Raw genomic sequence first — 19,013 nt, forward strand, 5'->3', positions numbered from 1 at the left:
GTGGACCCATGCATAAATGATAACTTTACTGTAACTCAGTGGGGCAAGTAGAACATCCGGGTTAGTGTATGTGCATTATCTGGACAGTTGATTGTCTTTGTCTCAAAGCCTTTCCATTTCTGGGGTATTGAAGAAGCTTCTGATCTCAACCTTGTTGACAGGTAAGAAACACTTGGTTAGTGTATGTGTCTTATCCAATGGGTTGTCAGGTGAACGTTGAAGATGCTTCTTGGAGGTGATCTAATGATGTCATTGAATCGCTGTCATTGAGTTGCTCACTGGACAAGACAATTATTCACTGAAAATTAAATCTGTCTTTCATTTCACTTATGTTGATACTTGATTGGCTATTTGCTGTCTTTTGAAAATACAAAAATAAATAACTGTTTTATGAAGCACTTGTAGACATGCATTTTTTTTCAAAATCATATTTTCAGCAAAACAGATACATACGTTTACAATATGACATCAAATCAAATAAAAATAAAGTAAGTGGTATGTAAATGATTGGCAAAAGGCTACAACCACCCAAGTCATTAGACTGCTGAACAGCTTCTACCCCCAAGTCATTAGACTGCTGAACAGCTTCCACCCCCAAGTAATTAGACTGCTGAACAGCTTCTACCCCCAAGTCATTAGACTGCTGAACAGCTTCTACCCCCAAGTCATTAGACTGCTGAACAGCTTCTACCCCCAAGCCATAAGACTGCTGAACAGCTTCTACCCCCAAGCCATAAGACTGCTGAACAGCTTCTACCCCCAAGCCATAAGACTGCTGAACAGCTTCTACCCCCAAGCCATAAGACTGCTGAACAGCTTCTACCCCCAAGTCATTAGACTGCTGAACAGCTTCTACCCCCAAGCCATAAGACTGCTGAACAGCTTCTACCCCCAAGCCATAAGACTGCTGAACAGCTTCTACCCCCAAGCCATTAGACTGCTGAACAGCTTCTACCCCCAAGCCATTAGACTGCTGAACAGCTTCTACCCCCAAGCCATTAGACTGCTGAACAGCTTCTACCCCCAAGTCATTAGACTGCTGAACAGCTTCCACCCCAAGTCATTAGACTGCTGAACAGCTTCTACCCACACATTCACTGTGACACTGACCGACTTTCACACTAGCTGCTGCTACTGTGTTTATTATCTATGCTGATTGCCTAGTCACTTTTACCCTTACCTACATGTACATACTGTATTACCTCAACTACCTCCCACCCATGCACATTGACTCGGTACTGGTACTCCTTGTATATAGCCTTGTTATTGTTATTGTGTTACTATTTAGAAAATATTTTCGTACTTTTTAACTCTGCATTGTTGGGAATGGGCTCGTAATAAAGCATCTCACAGTTGTTTTCGGCGTATGTGACCAATACGATTAGATTCTCATCTGAACAAATGAATGCTCTCGTTGTTATAATGAGGAATTTATTTAAATAATTTGGTTTTCCTTGAAGATTTGAATGGGCTGAGAAAGCCTTTCGTGATGGATCTAGACAATCTGGTGAAAAGGGAGGGTTTGCGACTCTTCTCTTCAAGTGGGAAGGACGATGCGATATCATAAATTCCCTCTGGAGAAAAGGAGCCATGAGATGTTGTCATCGTCTCTGCAACAAAAGACCATCCAGCATGCCATCAATTTACATTTTAACTCATTTATCAGACACTCTTATCCAGAGAGACTTACAGGAGCAATTAGGATTAAGTGCCTAGCTCAAGAGCACATTGACAGATTTTGCCTCGTGAACTCAGGGATTCTGAACCAGCAACCTATTGGTTACTGGCCCAACCTCTTAACCCACTAGGCTACCACCCAGCCCACAGTACAGTATGTCATAGGTAACAACTCAGAGGAGTACAACATCTTTCCAAATGAATTAGTGGAATGGTAAAGGGATAATGTCTCAGTCTTGACTGAGCAGCAGCCTAAACAGCAGCAGGGCTTACCTGTAAAGTACACAGTAGGGGAAATGTTCTGAGGCTGGTACTCCAGAGACTCTTGAGGACAGTGGTCCTTTCTAACTTTCTTGGAACCCTGGTTGGTGGGAAAAGGCACATTAAAACAAACTGAAATGTTTTCGATATCTTAAAGTACAGCATATCAACTGCAAAGAAGCAGTGCAATGCCATGACACAAAGAATCATATAAAAGGTCAACAGCAGTGTTATTCATGAAAGATGTATGTGTATTATACCTTTGTATTGAAGGTGAGGACCTGCTCTCCAGTACTGCTGATGGTATCCCTTTCCAAATCAAACACGCCTTCTACAATGTCACTGGTGGCCACGCTGGTAGCGGACTCAAAATAACATTTAGCAGTGGCTTTGGTGATCATTTGAAGAATGACCATGCAAGTAGAAGTCTTTGGATCGTTCTGGACTGAAACATCAAAGTTTATGTTTTCATACTCATCTGACCACTGTCTCAGGAAGCACTTCACTGTCTCTTCAGCAAATATCTGGAGAAGCTGAGAGGAGAGCTCCTTGGATATGGCACATTGTTCCTTTCCCCATTTCAGCCTTGAAAGAATGGAGTCTGAAGCACTTCTGGCTGCTGCCAATGTTAAGACCTGTGGAGTGCTGTGGCTGTCCTGAAGGGCTATCACTTTATCCACCAATTCATGGCTGAAAATGTGGATGGTCCAAGTGGAAATGATTTTTCTCAATTTCCTAACAGCAGATCGGAGGTCGTCAAGATGTGAAGCACCCTGTCCATCTTCCTGTGTGTTCTCAACACTTTCCACCATAATGTCCACTACCACCCCAGCAGCTTGCCTGACTTTGTCCACAAAGGTTACAGGAAGTAAGTCCTCTGTGTGAAAGAAGTCGTCAATGATTGTGTTTCTAACAATGGGAAAGTCAATCTGAGCAGGAAACTCAGTGGGGATGGGAGTCCCGGGTAAGGCAAAGTGCCATTTCGACTGCCTTAATTTTGAAGTAGGTGTTAGAGAGATGGAAGAGCGTGAAGAATAGGTATTTCTTGTATTTTGGCTGTCAGCACTCCTACAACGGATCGTGTCAATATCCTCCAGCATGGCTCCTGAGAGCTCAGTGGTTTTAGGTAGTAATTTGTGCGGAATGTCCACACAGGCATCGTTTCCACCAGGTCTAACACTGCTCTGGTTGACCTCAAGATGGCCGAGACTTGCTCTTTGTGAAGCAGGACTGCTTTGATATGTAAAGATTTGGATTGAACCAAGTGTTGTGTCTGATCTTTGAAGATCTTTTCTGAGAAACTCCGTAATCTTACTTTGCAGACTGTTGTAGATGTTACGAGCAACAGACCAGATTCTTTTCTCAGAAACCTGTCCAGTGGTGAGCAGGGAGGTTCCAGATACCATGTCAGATGATTGGGTGGTCTGGGTGAGCTCCTGCTGGTCTTTCACCATGGTTTGTATAATATCAGTAGATGTGGTGGATGTAGATACAGACTGGAGGTACTTATCTGTTGTACCTTCCTCCACAATGTTAAATGATCTAGAGAGGACCTCACTCACTCCTTTCTCAGCTTTGGTTTGGAACTCATGACTAGAAAGTTTTTGGAGGCTCTTTGTTGAAAGACTGTGGGAAGATGCAATGCCTTTGGAGGCAGCCGTGCTGCAATCTAGACTTACTGGAGAGGTTCGCTCAGGAGAACCTTGGAGACGTTCAAACATGTCTTCACATGGTGTTGGGGACCTTGACAAGGAGATGTCCTTCAGCTGAGACAGAACATCACCTACCAATATGTTGACCTCAAGGGACATATCAGATATTTTCTTTCCTACTGTGGAGAAGCAAGGTGCATTTGATGTCTGATCCTCGCATGAGGTCAAGATTGTTGAAATGACCTGTTTGGTACTATTGTTCATTAGACCCTCGTCTGTTTCAGTCCAGAGAAGTTTTGAACTCTCGCTGACACCCATGTGTAGAGTCACTTCCTGGTTCAAACTGGGCAAGTGAGGCACACTCTTACTAGCTTGCGTCAAGTTCTGGCTTGCCAAACCAAGGTACTCCTTAGTCACAAGATGTCCAGAGTCCTCTGTGGGTGTATGGCTAGACATTCTTCTCTGCACGTCTGACCTCCGCCGGTGAATGGTGAAGCCCTTTAATGTCTTCTTAATATTTTTATATAAACTAGTAGTAGCAGACCAGATCCTGCTCTTTCGCTTTTGTGCATTTTCCTGGAGGTCAGGTTCTCTCTCCTCTACTTCTGCAGGTTGCGCCAAGCTCTGCAGGTCTTCCACAAATGTTTCAATGATGCCAAAGGCAGCAGAATCCGCACAAATATCCTTTGACCATGTGTACTGGTTTTGAATGGAACAAGACCTGGAATAAGCAGGCTGTGCACTAGTTAAGCTACTGGTGGACTTTTTAACTAGGAACTCACTCACTGCTTGAGTGGCATTTCTCTTAAATTCCTCACTTGAGAGTTTTCTAATACAATCTAACAGACTGGTCAAAGAAGCTGTGGCCTTACTTCTGCTGTCCTCAATTTGACAGGGGAACTCACATACTATTGGTGATGAGGCCCTGGAATGGGCAATATCCCCAAGCTGAGCCAGAACACCCTCTACAAATTTCTCTCTCTCAATAGAGAAGCCTGATCCTTTTTCTCCAACAGTGTACAGGGCGTCCTCCTTTGACATTGCAGTCTTGTACAAGACCAGAAGCTCTGAGATGACTTCTTTGGTGCAAGTTGTCAGAAGGAGCTTGCTTTCTTCTGACTCAGTTTTTGCCCAAAGAAGTTTTGAGCACTCACTTAGGCCTCTTTGTAAAGTAACTTCACCAGTGGACTCTGGCAACTGAGGCTCACTCTTACTGGGCCTATATTTCATGTTTAAGCAAGGAAGTGGAACTGTCTCCTTAAACTCAGCATTTGTGATGTTGTCATCAGATGTGACAATGCTCTTTAAGGCACATCGCTGAAGCTTGCTGAAATAATCTTTCAAGTTGTTTTGGATGCTGTGGTAAATGTGAACAGCAGCAGACCAGGCACTCTTCTGTTGGGGACTCTCTTCAGATTCAGCCAAGGACTTCATATCTGACACGAAAGTCTTAACAACTACTGACGCTGCTGAGCCCACTGGGTGAATTGACTCTGTCTTTACAATGCCAGACAATGTTTGACCTGATACAGCACCTGTTAACTCAGACTGAATGACTGAACTAGGAAAGCTCAAACTACTGACTTTTTTGTCAAGAACTCCACTCACTGCTTGTATTGCTGATGTTTGAAACTCCCGGCTAGAGAGTTTTTGGATGCTCTTAGATGTGAGCGTGCAGGAGGAACCAGATTCACTAATATTGTAGCTGCTCTCGTATTTCCTTATCAGGGCATCAAGATCCTCAATGAAGCCAACATGCGATGCCAAAAACGTGATCTTGTCCTTCAGATCTTCCAGCAAATTCTGTTCGTTCTCGTCAACAAAAGCCACCATTGTGTCAGAGATCATGGTCATGACTTGCCCTGTTAGACTCTTGCTCTCTTGGTCAACTTTTTCAAGTTTAGCAGCCAGGTCTCTCACCATGCTTTCAGTCACCTTGGTCTGTGAGTCTCCCCTTACCGGTGTCACTAGAGAGGTTTGACTTGCGGAGGCACTCTTAACGACCACTGATAAGGCCGACTTGACATCTTTAGCCAACTCTGACATTACAGCAGGGGTTAGCATCATAGAGCCTGCACTTCCAGATGGAGAATTGAACATGCATGCAAGTTTGGAGAGAGAACCTTGCAGGCTGTCCTGCACACAGGTGACGAGGGTGTCCTCTGAGACACCTAAGAGGACTTGTAGCATCTCAGAGTTGGTTGTTTTCTTCTGCACATCAGACAGAGAGGTTAGAGTCCTTGGGAAAAAAAACCAGCAGAAATCATCACAGTCAAACAAATAATATGTAAGGCTGTGATGCACATTCAGTGTGTCAAATACATCTGCACCATTGAAAACAATGAGGAAAACGCTGCTGTTTCTCTGAGAAAAAACCTTAGTGTGATGTCAGCCTAACTGCTTAATTTCTAAAGCCCAATAAAATGTATTTTGTATAAGTCATTTGTATTGAAACTGGCCTGTAGATATCTATATATCCTGGCAACATCTATCCTCTACAAAAATCCAAATTGCTATAAACTTCAAATAATGTAACTTCTAATAACTTCAAGGACAATCATAAATACAAGGCAGTTTGAAGAAATGTTAAAGGGAAATTTCTAAATGTTTCAACTTCATATTCATCATCTCCAGCACCACCCCAACATCAGCATATGTGAAAAACGGGCATTTCTATGTTTTGTAGTAAAAAAGATAGAGGAAGATAAGTGTTTTCTATGACATCATCAACCAATTAGTAGGCAATGCCTACTCATAATTGGTTAAAATCACACGATGCACACTGATGATGTCATTAGAATCTAGAGCTGAGCATTTAACCAACATTTTTGTTATTTTTCGGTTTTTAAACAACTAATTGACCGACGTCGGCTCAATTATTTGAATTCCATATAGTTAATTTTTTTCTTCTTCTGTGAGCTCGATGCTCAGTTTCTGTAGAGATAAATCAGATCAAGCACGAACTATGCAATGTAGTAGGGAGTTGTAGTTTCCAACAGGCCAATATTCTACATAGTTTAGCACAGAAAATATGGCAATTAATTCCCATAATCCATTGCACGCCCACTTACTTGTCCACTCTGTGTGGAGCAGATACGGAAACCTCATTGACTGAGACGGAGAGACGAGAGAATGCATGAAAGAGATAAAAAGCAGTTGCGTTGCGAGGATTCTCTACCTGGAAATACATGATCTAAGTGATTGACAGTTGGTGTTCAGCGGTCATAAAAGTAGGTCTTATTTACTTAGAAGAACTACTAAAATAGTGATTTTGTCAGACAGGATAAGCAGCAGCTCCATAGAGATGAGTTGATGACTTAGAATGAAATAATAAAGTCATCAAATAAATATTTTATATGAGAAAGTAAATGATGGTTGATAAGTCATAAACAGTAATGGACAGTCACTACCATCATGGGACTTTTATTCATTGTTTTATTATGTGTTGTTACAGCATTCAACACACATAATCCATAGTGCATTCAATGTCTAAAAAAAGTATTGAAATCCAAAACCGTGATTATTTTTTAAATATTTGAATGGAAACCAAACCAACCTCAAAAAGCACTAATTTCTCAGCACTATTGGAAACAGTTACGTCCCTCTATATTTTTTTTACTACAAAGCATGGAAATGTGTAATTTTCACATATGGTGATGCTGGAGATGAATATGAAGTTGTTAAATTTCCCTTTAAGAACATACCTCATGGCCCCCTTGGGCAGGTAGCTTCCACTGCCCAGACTGCCCTTAGTCAGGTAAATCTCCTTGAATTTAAGTTGTGATTCCTGCACTTCTTCCTCTTCCTCTTCCTGCTCCATACAGTTGGAGGAAGGGTAGGGAGTCGGGATGCGAAAGCTATTGTAAGACTTTCGACTGCCTGGCCTCTTAGGTACACCAGCCTCAGTAAATCTCACGCGGGACTTGGTGTTAGTCTTATCGTCTAACAGACTGGTGAGTGACGCTGTGAGAGATCTCTGTAACAATGGAGAAGAGGCAGCATCTTGGATGCCCAGTAGTTCGTAAAGACCTGGGATGATGATCTGCATCAGCTTGTCCGATAAAAACTGGACAATCCTCAGACACAAGCCGGCAAGCTGTTGTTTTGTCAGCTGTATTCCAGAAACAGAAGAAGTGTTTTAAAATGTTGCATAGTGCGTCTTTCAAAAGCTTATGAACAAGGTTAAACATTAGGCAGAGTTTTCATGGTAATCTGATTAAATTGTCAGTAACATGATCTTACCGGGTCAAACATGCCCTCACGAATCCCCCTCCATTGCCTGAAAACAATATTGTTATAAATGTTGTCATATCAGGATGCGTGGCAGAATAGTTTTTATTTAATTATTTGCCTGATTGTGAAGTTATACTTGCTTTGTGTCAGTTGTTTTGGCAAAATTTCAATGTGACAACTTTTCTAGCACTGAACATTTTTTTCAGATTGATCAGTTTCTAATTTGATCCTATTTCCTTGAAGGTGTGATAGTACCAAAGAAAACAGAACATACTTCTCAGTTAGGTTTTGAAGGAAGTCCATAAGTGTCAGATGTTCCACATTGTTGAGCTTCCCCTCTTCTGTGGTTTCCATCACTGAGGTTGCTCTGCTCCTGGTAGAATTGCTCTGCTCCTGGTAGAAATGTAATTATATTGCAAATAATCAAACTTAATATACAACAAATATCATACTGAAATAATTATTAACTGTTAAAGAGTGGAGGAGCATTGGCAACGTTGGGCCAATTAAACAACTGCAACACAACAGAGATGGTTGTGGTACGTCAACATTGCCAATGATAGCATCACTATAACATTTTATTGGATTAATGTTGTAATATGAAATGACAAGGTCAACTTACCATCTCATTGACAGCTTCAGAGGTCAGGTGGTCATCCACCACACAGACAGGCAGGTCTAGAGACTGGGACAAGGCTCTATGGTCATAAGCAGGAGAGAATGGAAACATCAGAGCAGTCCCAATGGCAGAATCTAACCACTGTCTTCATGTCAAAGACTCACTCACTCATTTTCTTTGTCAAACCTACCCCTTAGAATGACTTCGATATTAACACGGAATATATTTTGTTATTAATAAGAGATCTCTCAATAATAATTCTCACAATAGCATATTGGTAGTAGTCAGTGACATATTAAAGCTAAGCAGGGCTGGGTGTAGTTAAAACCCTGGATGGGGTTCGATCCCGGGCTGAGGTGCTGCCTATTGTTTTTTTCTGAAAGTGTATATAATGTTGAAAATCTGACATGGTACAAATTCAACCTATTTTATACAAGGTTTGGCTATGCTGAATTTAGTTTACAATGATGACATCATCCTGTGGTTGAAATGTCACCCTCAAAACAACAGTTAGGCCTATACCCCATTATATCCACTACGCCCCCCCCCCCCCCCCCCCCACTTTATATTTTACCAATATATATGCAGCCCACCAGCCCTAAAGCATGAACATGTTTTTTTGCTAGAAAATGTGGATTAAGAGAAGCAAAATGATCCTTTTCGCTAGTTTCATCTAAATAGAAGGGCAACAAGACATTGACAAACTTTGACATATCTGCTTTCACCGGGATTTAAAAACCAAGGCTTTCCGAAAATGTTTACCTCAGCCAGTATATAACCCAGGTGTGTCTACAAAACACATGTACTCCTCCATAAGGTTCATGGCTTGCCTATTGTTTTATCCCAGTACAAGAGGGGCAACTGGATTCAGGATTAAACACAAGCAGTCTTTAAGGTATATCTTATTACAGTTTAGGCCTACCTTATTATTTTCTTCCATCTGGCAAAATCATTTTAAGGAATGAAATCTGTTTTGTTGCTAGTATTATTAGTAACTGTAGGAAAATACAGCTGTAGAGTACAAGAATCAGCTACTTTCTGAAGGGAAGCCAAGCTCATAAGCAATTTAGAACCTACAGACAATTATGACAAAATTGGAACGCATGAATGTGTCACAAACGCCTTGTGGTCACATGTTATTTTAGGGCGTGGCTCCGCATTCGTGACCGGTTGTCTTAATGTCATTAAGCAACAACAACAAAAAAACATAAATAGCTACTACAATTTCGAAACATGATTTTGTCATCAGTTCAGTACCATTTGTTTGATTTTGTGGACCCACGACTAGACTTTATCCATGTTAGCTAGTTGCTAGCGATGCTAGTCAGCATAGGCTGCTACGTGATAAACAGTTCGCGTTAGCGAATTAGCTACCTAGCTAGCCAGCCTAACAAGCTGTCAAATCCAATGGAAACCGATGCAACCCTGCTGCCAAATAAGGGCTAGCTCGATGACCCGTGGTAACAGTGAGGTCCCCATGAGTTTCAAGGCTTTAATAAGTGCTATCGTGCAGAAAAAGCGAATAAAATACTGGTTGATGAGCTAGCTAAGTTAGCTAGCAAGACGGGTATGACCGTTAACAGCGTGCATGCACAAATGCATGACGACACATTGTATCTCAGTGAAGCAGGCATGCAGAACGAGATTGCCCCACCAAGCCAGATAGTAGAGGGGTGCAACAACACCGGGACACAGAGGCATAGCTCATACAATTATATTTTGTTCCAGTCAATGACAATACATGTTGAATAATAAATACCTGCGTCAAATATATGGCATCGCATGCTAGTGCAAAGATAGCTTGCATTAATTTTTTTTTTTTTATCCAGTGACCACTAGATGTCCTCGTATACCCACATTTAGATCAAACGTATTTGATTTTTCATCAGTACTGTGAATGACAAACCCACTGAATCTAGTTTAATAATTTTTACACTCAGCAGGTAGAGGCTTAGGTACTTCAAATCAGTGCTTAATTTGAGCCGGATCATGCCAGAACAAGATCCGGCACCTTTCCATTCTGGACTGTTTTGTTCCGGAACCTATTTGGCCGAATCCTGTACCTCTCGTGCCATGAAAAATAATTTTCACTTTTTGCTATGTAACAATTATAATAAAAGCGATCAAAGTTCGAGTTGCCTCTTCGTCAATTATCCTGCCCCCTCATCTCTCCAGAGTTGCACTTCATCATTTGTTTCCTTATAGAATCATAGCTGCATGAAGGGTTCTGGAGGAATTTTCTAAAGTTACGGAATTACTGCTGTCTGTTCAGAAATAAATTAAATCATTCAGAATAGCCTCCTAATACGTCATGAGAAACCCTATAATTTAGCTACAGAGGACCAATGGCCCCTTTTTTAAATAGCCTAGCTGCGGATTGTAGCCCAATAACAAAGAATAGCCTACAGTCGGGAACGCGAGGCAAATCTGTCAGTGAAAAAACAGCAGGCAGACAAAACAGGCCTTTTGCAATATTTCAAATACAATCGAGGGAAAACACAGGTTGGAAAGCAATGACTCTTGCTGAAAAGATAAGACTATGCTGTAGACTACCAAAATATTTGATCAACTCCCAAACATTGTTTTACAAAACAGAGAGAGGGAGAGATAGGCTTTTGACACGAGCGCATCGACAATCTCCAGCGAGTGAGCTGCGCATCATTGGGTGAGTCAGTGAAACTGGAAAGCATTTTTAGGACTAATTTCCTCCTCATATTGTAGCCTACTATATGTTTCTCCACAAACCTAGGCCTATAGGCTATTGATGGATTCAAGACAAGGTCGTTTTTATTGATCTCAGATACTAAATTTGTCAGTGTCAAAGTAGCCTGCCATTTCGATCATTTGTGCGGATTAAAAAAAGATAATGCCAAAGTCTCCAGTCATGTAAAAGGATGTAGAATTGCACGAAATGCGGTTTTAAAAAGGCCAACACTTTCCCGGACCCTAGGCTACTAAAAATGTTCCCCATGTGTTCACCTACTGTAAATGGCTCTACTCTACTGCTCTACCCAAATGTGATGATATGCGTTCAATGCTCTATTATAATAGGTGATCTTTTTTCTCATTAGTTCTGGTACCACAAATCAAATCAAATCAAATTTATTTATATAGCCCTTCGTACATCAGCTGATATCTCAAAGTGCTGTACATAAACCCAGCCTAAAACCCCAAACAGCAAGCAATGCAGGTGTAGAAGCACGGTGGCTAGGAAAAACTCCATAGAAAGGCCAAAACCTAGGAAGAAACCTAGAGAGGAACCAGGCTATGTGGGGTGGCCAGTCCTCTTCTGGCTGTGCCGGGTGGAGATTATAACAGAACATGGCCAAGATGTTCAAATGTTCATAAATGACCAGCATGGTCGAATAATAATAAGGCAGAACAGTTGAAACTGGAGCAGCAGCACAGCCAGGTGGACTGGGGACAGCAAGGAGTCATCATGTCAGGTAGTCCTGGGGCATGGTCCTAGGGCTCAGGTCCTCCGAGAGAGAGAAAGAGAGAAGGAGAGAATTAGAGAACGCACACTTAGATTCACACAGGACACCGAATAGGACAGAAGTACTCCAGATATAACAAACTGACCCTAGCCCCCCGACACATAAACTACTGCAGCATAAATACTGGAGGCTGAGACAGGAGGGGTCAGGAGACACTGTGGCCCCATCCGAGGACACCCCCGGACAGGGCCAAACAGGAAGGATATAACCCCACCCACTTTGCCAAAGCACAGCCCCCACAACACTAGAGGGATATCTTCAACCACCAACTTACCATCCTGAGACAAGGCTGAGTATAGCCCACAAAGACCTCCGCCACGGCACAACCCAAGGGGTTGTACCACAGAGCCCCCCCTCTGGCACCTCCCAATTTACAAATTAAGCTCTGCTTCAAATTTTAAATTTGAAGAGTACAGCAGACAGAGTACAGCAGACTACAGTAGAGCACAGCAGAGTACAGCAGACAGAGTACAGCAGAGTACAGTAGAGCACAGCAGAGTACAGCAGACTACAGTAGAGCACAGCAGACTACAGTAAAGTACAGCAGACAGAGTACAGTAGAGTACAGCAGAGTACAGCAGAGTACAGTAGAGCACAGCAGGCCGTATAGTAGGAGAAGAAGAGGCCCTTTGGGTTCATTGAAATACATATTCATAATATTTCTGTTAACAATTTAATCTGCACCCAGATTAGTCTTCAATTTAATTTTCACCCAGATTAGTGTTCAATTTAATCTGCACCCAGATTAGTGTTCAATTTAATCTGCACCCAGATTAGTGTTCAATGTGAACAAAACTCAGTACAGCACATGAATTAGAAAATGTTGTTACAAGTTTGATCCACGAGATGGTGGTAGATTATAAATTTAAATAGCACGGACCTTTGATTTGTCTCTGGATAGAAATTGCCCTTGGGCACAGATCAGTTTACTCTCACCAAATCCTAACCTTTACCATTAGCAGTAAAAACACAAACCAGACCTAAGATCAGTGCAAAGGAGCCACTTCATCTTACCCCTGTAATTATATGACTCCTAACTTATATATACACTGAGTGTACCAAACATTAGTAACACCTTCCTAATATTGAGTTGCACCCCGCCTTCTGCCATCAGAACAGCCTCAATTTGTTGGGGCATGGACTCTACAAGGTGTTTGAAAGCGTTCCCCAGGGATGCTGGCCCATGTTGACTCCAATGCTTCCAACAGTTGTGCCAAGTTGGCTGGATGTTCTTTGGGTGGTGGACCATTCATGATACACACAGGAAACTGTTGAGTGTGAAAAACCCTGGCAGCATTGCAGTTCTTGACACAAACCGGTGCACCTGGCACCTACTACCCCGTTCAAAGGCACTTAAATATTTTGTCTTGCCCATTCACCCTCTGAATGGCACACATACACAATCTATGCCTCAATTGTCTCAAGGCTTAAAAATCATTCTTTAACCTGTCCGCTCCCCTTCATCTACACTGAAGTGGATTTAACAAGTGACATCATTAAGGGATCATAGCTTTCACCTGGATTCACCTGGTCAGTCTTTGTCATGGAAAGAACAGGTGTTCATAATGTTTTGTTTACTCGGTGTATAAACACAACATAGGTATTTATGTAAAACAAGTGAATTTACTGAATGTCCATGGTCTTATACTTCAGCGGGAGCCGGTGGTGCGTGTGTTCAGTGCCGTGACGGGGGAGACCCTCTCAGTCTTGGGCACTGTGTTTCTCCTGAGTACGTCTGTGGCCAGGCTCATGACCCTGGTGTCCCAGCAGTGTGGGCTTCCCGTCAGCTCCTTCAGACTGAGCTCTCCCACCGGCCTGCAACTCTACGACTGCAACCGGCTGCACGACTACGCCATTGACCTGGGTATGGCCTTCCTTGTGCAGTAGATCAATGGTCCTCTGGCTCAACACCTTATGGATGTAACACAGAGACAAATGGACTGTATGGAACACATTCTTGGTTCATGGCAACCAGGAGGACAACCTGCATTTGTCTCTGTCTCCCAGGGGCTATTCTACGGTTGGACACCTGGGATGGGTGGGCGGAGTTCCTCAGAGGCTGCTTCCTGGGACACAGACTGACCGTCCAACGACACCTGTCTAGGGAGAGACCTGTGATGAGGTCAGAATACACATCTATCTACACACTGAACTGTATGATAGACTTACTATCAACAGTGATGGTACTGAACCTTTATATAGCTTACAATGATAGTACTGACCCTGTATATAGCTTACAATAATGGTACTGACCCTGTATATAGCTTACAATAATGGTACTGACCCTGTATATAGCTTACAATGATAGTACTGACCCTGTATATAGCTTACAATAATGGTACTGACCCTGTATATAGCTTACAATAATGGTACTGACCCTCTATATAGCTTACAATGATAGTACTGACCCTGTATATAGCTTACAATAATGGTACTGACCCTGTATATAGCTTACAATGATAGTACTGACCCTGTATATAGCTTACAATAATGGTACTGACCCTGTATATAGCTTACAATAATGGTACTGACCCTCTATATAGCTTACAATGATAGTACTGACCCTGTATATAGCTTATATTCTCGTGTTTTTTTCCTTCATACAATTTTTCTCTTACCCTGATATTTAAAACTGCATTGTGGGAAAGAGCTTGCAAGAAAGCATTTTACTGTACTGTTTTATAACCCACTGTATCTTGTGAACTTGACAAAAAAAACTTGAAACGTGTTATAAATACATTGATTCTGTATTATTCCAGGTTCCAGCTCCGGGTGGCACTCTACATCGCTGCTTCTCAGGGCCACCTGGACCTGGACGGCTGGCTGCTGGAGAGGGGGGTGCGTGTCATTGAGCCGGTGGGGGTTCACCCTTACCGTGAGTGGTGCCACCAGACGGCCCACCCCGACGTCGCCAAGTGTCCCGCTGTTGCCTCCATCGAGCGCGGCCAGCTCACCATCCTCAAACTCTTTTTCGCCATCAGCGTTCTGACCCTTGCCTGTCGGGGAAGTGTGTGCGTCACCTGGCCACCAAGCTGTGCTCTGTGGTGGTCCTCCCAGGTATGGCCCTGCCCATGCGGACATACCTCCAGATAAAGGTATCAGGGTGATGTCCAAAGCCTCTCGACGTTTGACCCCCATCAACTGCCCATCTCATGTATCCTGCCCGCTCCGCGCCCTGGCATCCCAGGATAAACCTCTTCAACTACCGAAGCTACACCCTGTGGCCACGAGGGATGAAAGAGAGAAGAAGAGGGGATGGGAAGGGATGTGAGGAGGATGAGAGTGGGGATCAGAACAGCAACCAATGGAGGAGCAGAGTCCCGCTCCCGCCCATTTCCAGAGACACCAATCTCAGACCTGTGTTTGCCTCGCCAAATTCCGCCCAGATACTCACCACCTCACTGGAGGCCTTTTCTCCCCACTGCGACCGCACACCCAGAGAAAACGCCATATACTGTTTGGCCTTGGCCAGGTTAGTCCAAGTTTAAATGACAGCTACGGTGAATATGAATATTTCTCTGGAGGTTTCTTATGAAAGGTGTGAATACTGTCAGAAGAAGCCTCCTATAATCAGTGGTGGTGGGGGGGGGACACATGTAAAAGCTGTTTACACACTTTTTATTTTATTTTGTTCAAGCATTTACCCACCTTTTGTGGAAGATGCATTGAAAGTAGAGGGAGCGTTACTTCTTTAATCCTGAACGGCAATCATCATTTACCAGTCAATGGTTTTACCACTACATCACTGCCTGTGATATACCCTTATCCTCCCTGAATAGATTTCAGTACAAACAAATCATGAGCCAACCATCATGCTTAGAAGGTATATAGTCAAATCAAATCAAATCAAACTTTATTTGTCACATGCGCTGAATACAACACGTGTAGTTCTTTCTGTGAAATACTTTACTTACAAGCCCTTAACAAACAGTGCAGTTCAAGAAGAGTTGAAGAGAATATTTACCCAATAAACTAAAGTAACAAATAATAAAACAGTTGAACTTGTCCAGTGGCCATTTGATTAATTGTTCAGCAGTCTTATGACTTGGGGTTAGAAGCTGTTATAGGTTTACCCTAACAAGTCCTGAAACAAATCATGGGGCGGCAGGGTTAGAGCGTTGGACTAGTAACCGGAAGGTTGCAAGTTCAAATCCCGAGCTGACAAGGTACAAATCTGTCGTTCTGCCCCTGAACAGGCAGTTAACCCACTGTTCCTAGGCTGTCATTGAAAATAAGAATTTGTTCTTAACTGACTTGCCTAGTTAAATAAAATAAAAATAAATAAAAAAATGAGCCAACTATCATGCTTAGAAGGTATATAGTGTCAGTCTTATTGGTTCACCCTAACAAGTTGTTTCAGTATGGGGAGAGGATAGAATGTAAGGGCGCTTCATTAATGTATTGAGGCCATTACATATACAGTATTTCACAATGCTAGGACACAGATTTGGTCTCCTAACCTTGTTCTGGTTGATTGACTCTCTAACAGTGCCTTCACACAGAGACCATGGTTGCAGCAGCTGAATGTAGCGCGGACTCTGGCCAGGAGGAGTGCTCAGCACATTGGGTAGACACCAGGATCCTGGTCATTAGGCAGATTAAACATACTGAAACAAGGAGGGACAACCTGGAATTGTCCAAAAAGGAACTCTTATTTGAGTTTTTATTTTTTACAGTGAACAAGATGAGACTTTGGAACGGATGATGCCTGAAACAATGCGGACAACTTAGAATTTTGTTCCTTTGGATGAGGCTTATAGATATTGTCAGTACTGTGTTTGATTTGTGTGCAGAAAGTTTACAACGGCAGGCAGTGGATTCTCAGTCATTCCTCTCAAGTAACAAAAAACGTATCATATTTCACTGGCTATTTGTAGTAGCCAAATGTGAATGGAATTATTATTATTCTACAATCATTCAGTTGACTGAATGTGACTGTGGTTGTGCTGTATGTGACTGTGGTTGTACTGAATGTGACTATGTGATTGTACTGAATGTGGTTGTACTGTACGTGATTGTAAGTGTTTGACATGGGTCTAATTGAGCCCCCCCCCCCCCACACTTAACACTAGTTTTTATCCATAGAAATCCTCACTTGCTGATGAAGACCTATAGTGGTTGAAATCAATGTAAAATACAGTATGAACACTGCTGCCTTAAAACTCTTTTATTAAGATGTGGATCATTATTGCTCATTTAAATGAGTCTGTGCAGTGTCAAAATAATACACCTGATACATAAGGGGGGAAAAAATGCTAAAAATACCACAAGACATGAAATAATGGCATTATGGGAAAATAATACATACTGTATTTCACATAGAGTATTTGACAAACTCTTTATTTACTTTACAGAACTGACAACTACTGTGACGATGTGTTAACACAGCATGTGTCATCATTCCCCTGCAGTGTGTGGATTTACACAGCAATATAGCAGACAGCTTAAATAGTTTTTTATTTATTTAACCTTTATTTCACTAGACAAGTCAGTTAAGAACAAATTCTTATTTACAATGATGGCCAAACCCGGACGACACTGGGCCAATTATGCGGCACAATATGGGACTCCCAATCACTTGGGAGTGGGAAGGATACCAAATCCAATATCACACACTTCTTCCTTAGTATTCTGAGAACTGTCAGATAGCTGTGAGAGCTATGAGTGGATCGTGGACCCATGCATAAATGATAACTTTACTGTAACTCAGTGGGGCAAGTAGAACATCCGGGTTAGTGTATGTGCATTATCTGGACAGTTGATTGTCTTTGTCTCAAAGCCTTTCCATTTCTGGGGTATTGAAGAAGCTTCTGATCTCAACCTTGTTGACAGGTAAGAAACACTTGGTTAGTGTATGTGTCTTATCCAATGGGTTGTCAGGTGAACGTTGAAGATGCTTCTTGGAGGTGATCTAATGATGTCATTGAATCGCTGTCATTGAGTTGCTCACTGGACAAGACAATTATTCACTGAAAATTAAATCTGTCTTTCATTTCACTTATGTTGATACTTGATTGGCTATTTGCTGTCTTTTGAAAATACAAAAATAAATAACTGTTTTATGAAGCACTTGTAGACATGCATTTTTTTTCAAAATCATATTTTCAGCAAAACAGATACATACGTTTACAATATGACATCAAATCAAATAAAAATAAAGTAAGTGATATGTAAATGATTGGCAAAAGGCTACAACCACCCAAGTCATAGACTGTTCACTCTGCTACCACACGGCAAGCGATACGAGAGCACCAAGTCTGGGACAAAAGGCTCCTTAACAGCTTCTACCCCCAAGTCATTAGACTGCTGAACAGCTTCTACCCCCAAGTCATTAGACTGCTGAACAGCTTCCACCCCCAAGCCATTAGACTGCTGAACAGCTTCTACCTCCAAGTCATTAGACTGCTGAACAGCTTCTACCCTCAAGTCATTAGACTGCTGAACAGCTTCTACCCCCAAGCCATAAGACTGCTGAACAGCTTCTACCCCCAAGCCATAAGACTGCTGAACAGCTTCTACCCCCAAGTCATTAGACTGCTGAACAGCTTCTACCCCCAAGTCATTAGACTGCTGAACAGCTTCCACCCCCAAGTCATTAGACTGCTGAACAGCTTCTACCCCCAAGTCATTAGACTGCTGAACAGCTTCTACCCCCAAGTCATTAGACTGCTGAACAGCTTCTACCCCCAAGCCATAAGACTGCTGAACAGCTTCTACCCCCAAGCCATAAGACTGCTGAACAGATTCTACCCCCAAGTCATTAGACTGCTGAACAGCTTCTACCCCCAAGTCATTAGACTGCTGAACAGCTTCTACCCCCAAGCCATAAGACTGCTGAACAGCTTCTACCCCCAAGCCATAAGACTGCTGAACAGCTTCTACCCCCAAGCCATTAGACTGCTGAACAGCTTCTACCCCCAAGCCATTAGACTGCTGAACAGCTTCTACCCCCAAGCCATTAGACTGCTGAACAGCTTCTACCCCCAAGCCATTAGACTGCTGAACAGCTTCTACCCCCAAGTCATTAGACTGCTGAACAGCTTCCACCCCAAGTCATTAGACTGCTGAACAGCT

The 19,013-nt window shown here is 42.5% G+C and overlaps 1 protein-coding gene and 1 pseudogene across 3 annotated transcripts; one reads left to right on the forward strand and one right to left on the reverse strand.

Moving 5' to 3' along the window:
- LOC118966103 overlaps nucleotides 1–17,936 on the forward strand; it is a 51,915-nt pseudogene extending 33,979 nt beyond the window's left edge.
- LOC118966084 lies at nucleotides 1,286–9,614 on the reverse strand. 3 transcript variants are annotated; one of them, XM_036988639.1, is made up of 8 exons: nucleotides 9,365–9,531; nucleotides 8,446–8,521; nucleotides 8,098–8,216; nucleotides 7,833–7,869; nucleotides 7,620–7,701; nucleotides 2,199–5,829; nucleotides 1,951–2,038; nucleotides 1,286–1,610 (listed from the first exon to the last, which is right to left on the reverse strand). In XM_036988639.1, the coding sequence occupies exons 6-8, from the start codon at nucleotides 5,778–5,780 to the stop codon at nucleotides 1,432–1,434; spliced, it is 3,849 nt and encodes a 1,282-aa protein (XP_036844534.1). In that variant the 5' UTR covers nucleotides 5,781–5,829; nucleotides 7,620–7,701; nucleotides 7,833–7,869; nucleotides 8,098–8,216; nucleotides 8,446–8,521; nucleotides 9,365–9,531; the 3' UTR covers nucleotides 1,286–1,431. The 3 variants fall into 3 exon arrangements, with proteins under 3 accessions (XP_036844534.1, XP_036844494.1, XP_036844570.1); XM_036988599.1 differs by having other exon boundaries at nucleotides 7,620–7,869; XM_036988675.1 differs by lacking the exons at nucleotides 1,286–1,610; nucleotides 1,951–2,038; nucleotides 2,199–5,829 and having other exon boundaries at nucleotides 5,838–7,701; nucleotides 9,365–9,614.
- Nucleotides 17,937–19,013: the final 1,077 nt, after the last annotated feature.

The sequence above is a fragment of the Oncorhynchus mykiss genome, chromosome 1 (assembly GCF_013265735.2).
Source record: "Oncorhynchus mykiss isolate Arlee chromosome 1, USDA_OmykA_1.1, whole genome shotgun sequence".
Lineage (NCBI taxonomy): Eukaryota > Metazoa > Chordata > Actinopteri > Salmoniformes > Salmonidae > Oncorhynchus > Oncorhynchus mykiss.

Excerpts from the sequence above, each read along its gene's own strand:
- LOC118966084 (XM_036988599.1), bottom strand. The coding sequence starts at position 7,780 with ATGTTTAACCTTGTTCATAAGCTTTTGAAAGACGCACTATGCAACATT. Across the intron at positions 5,830-7,619 it reads GATGCAGATCATCATCCCAG|GACTCTAACCTCTCTGTCTG; the intron begins GTCTTTACGAAC and ends TTTTTTCCCAAG. Across the intron at positions 1,611-1,950 it reads CCCTACTGTGTACTTTACAG|AGACGATGACAACATCTCAT; the intron begins GTAAGCCCTGCT and ends CTTTTGTTGCAG.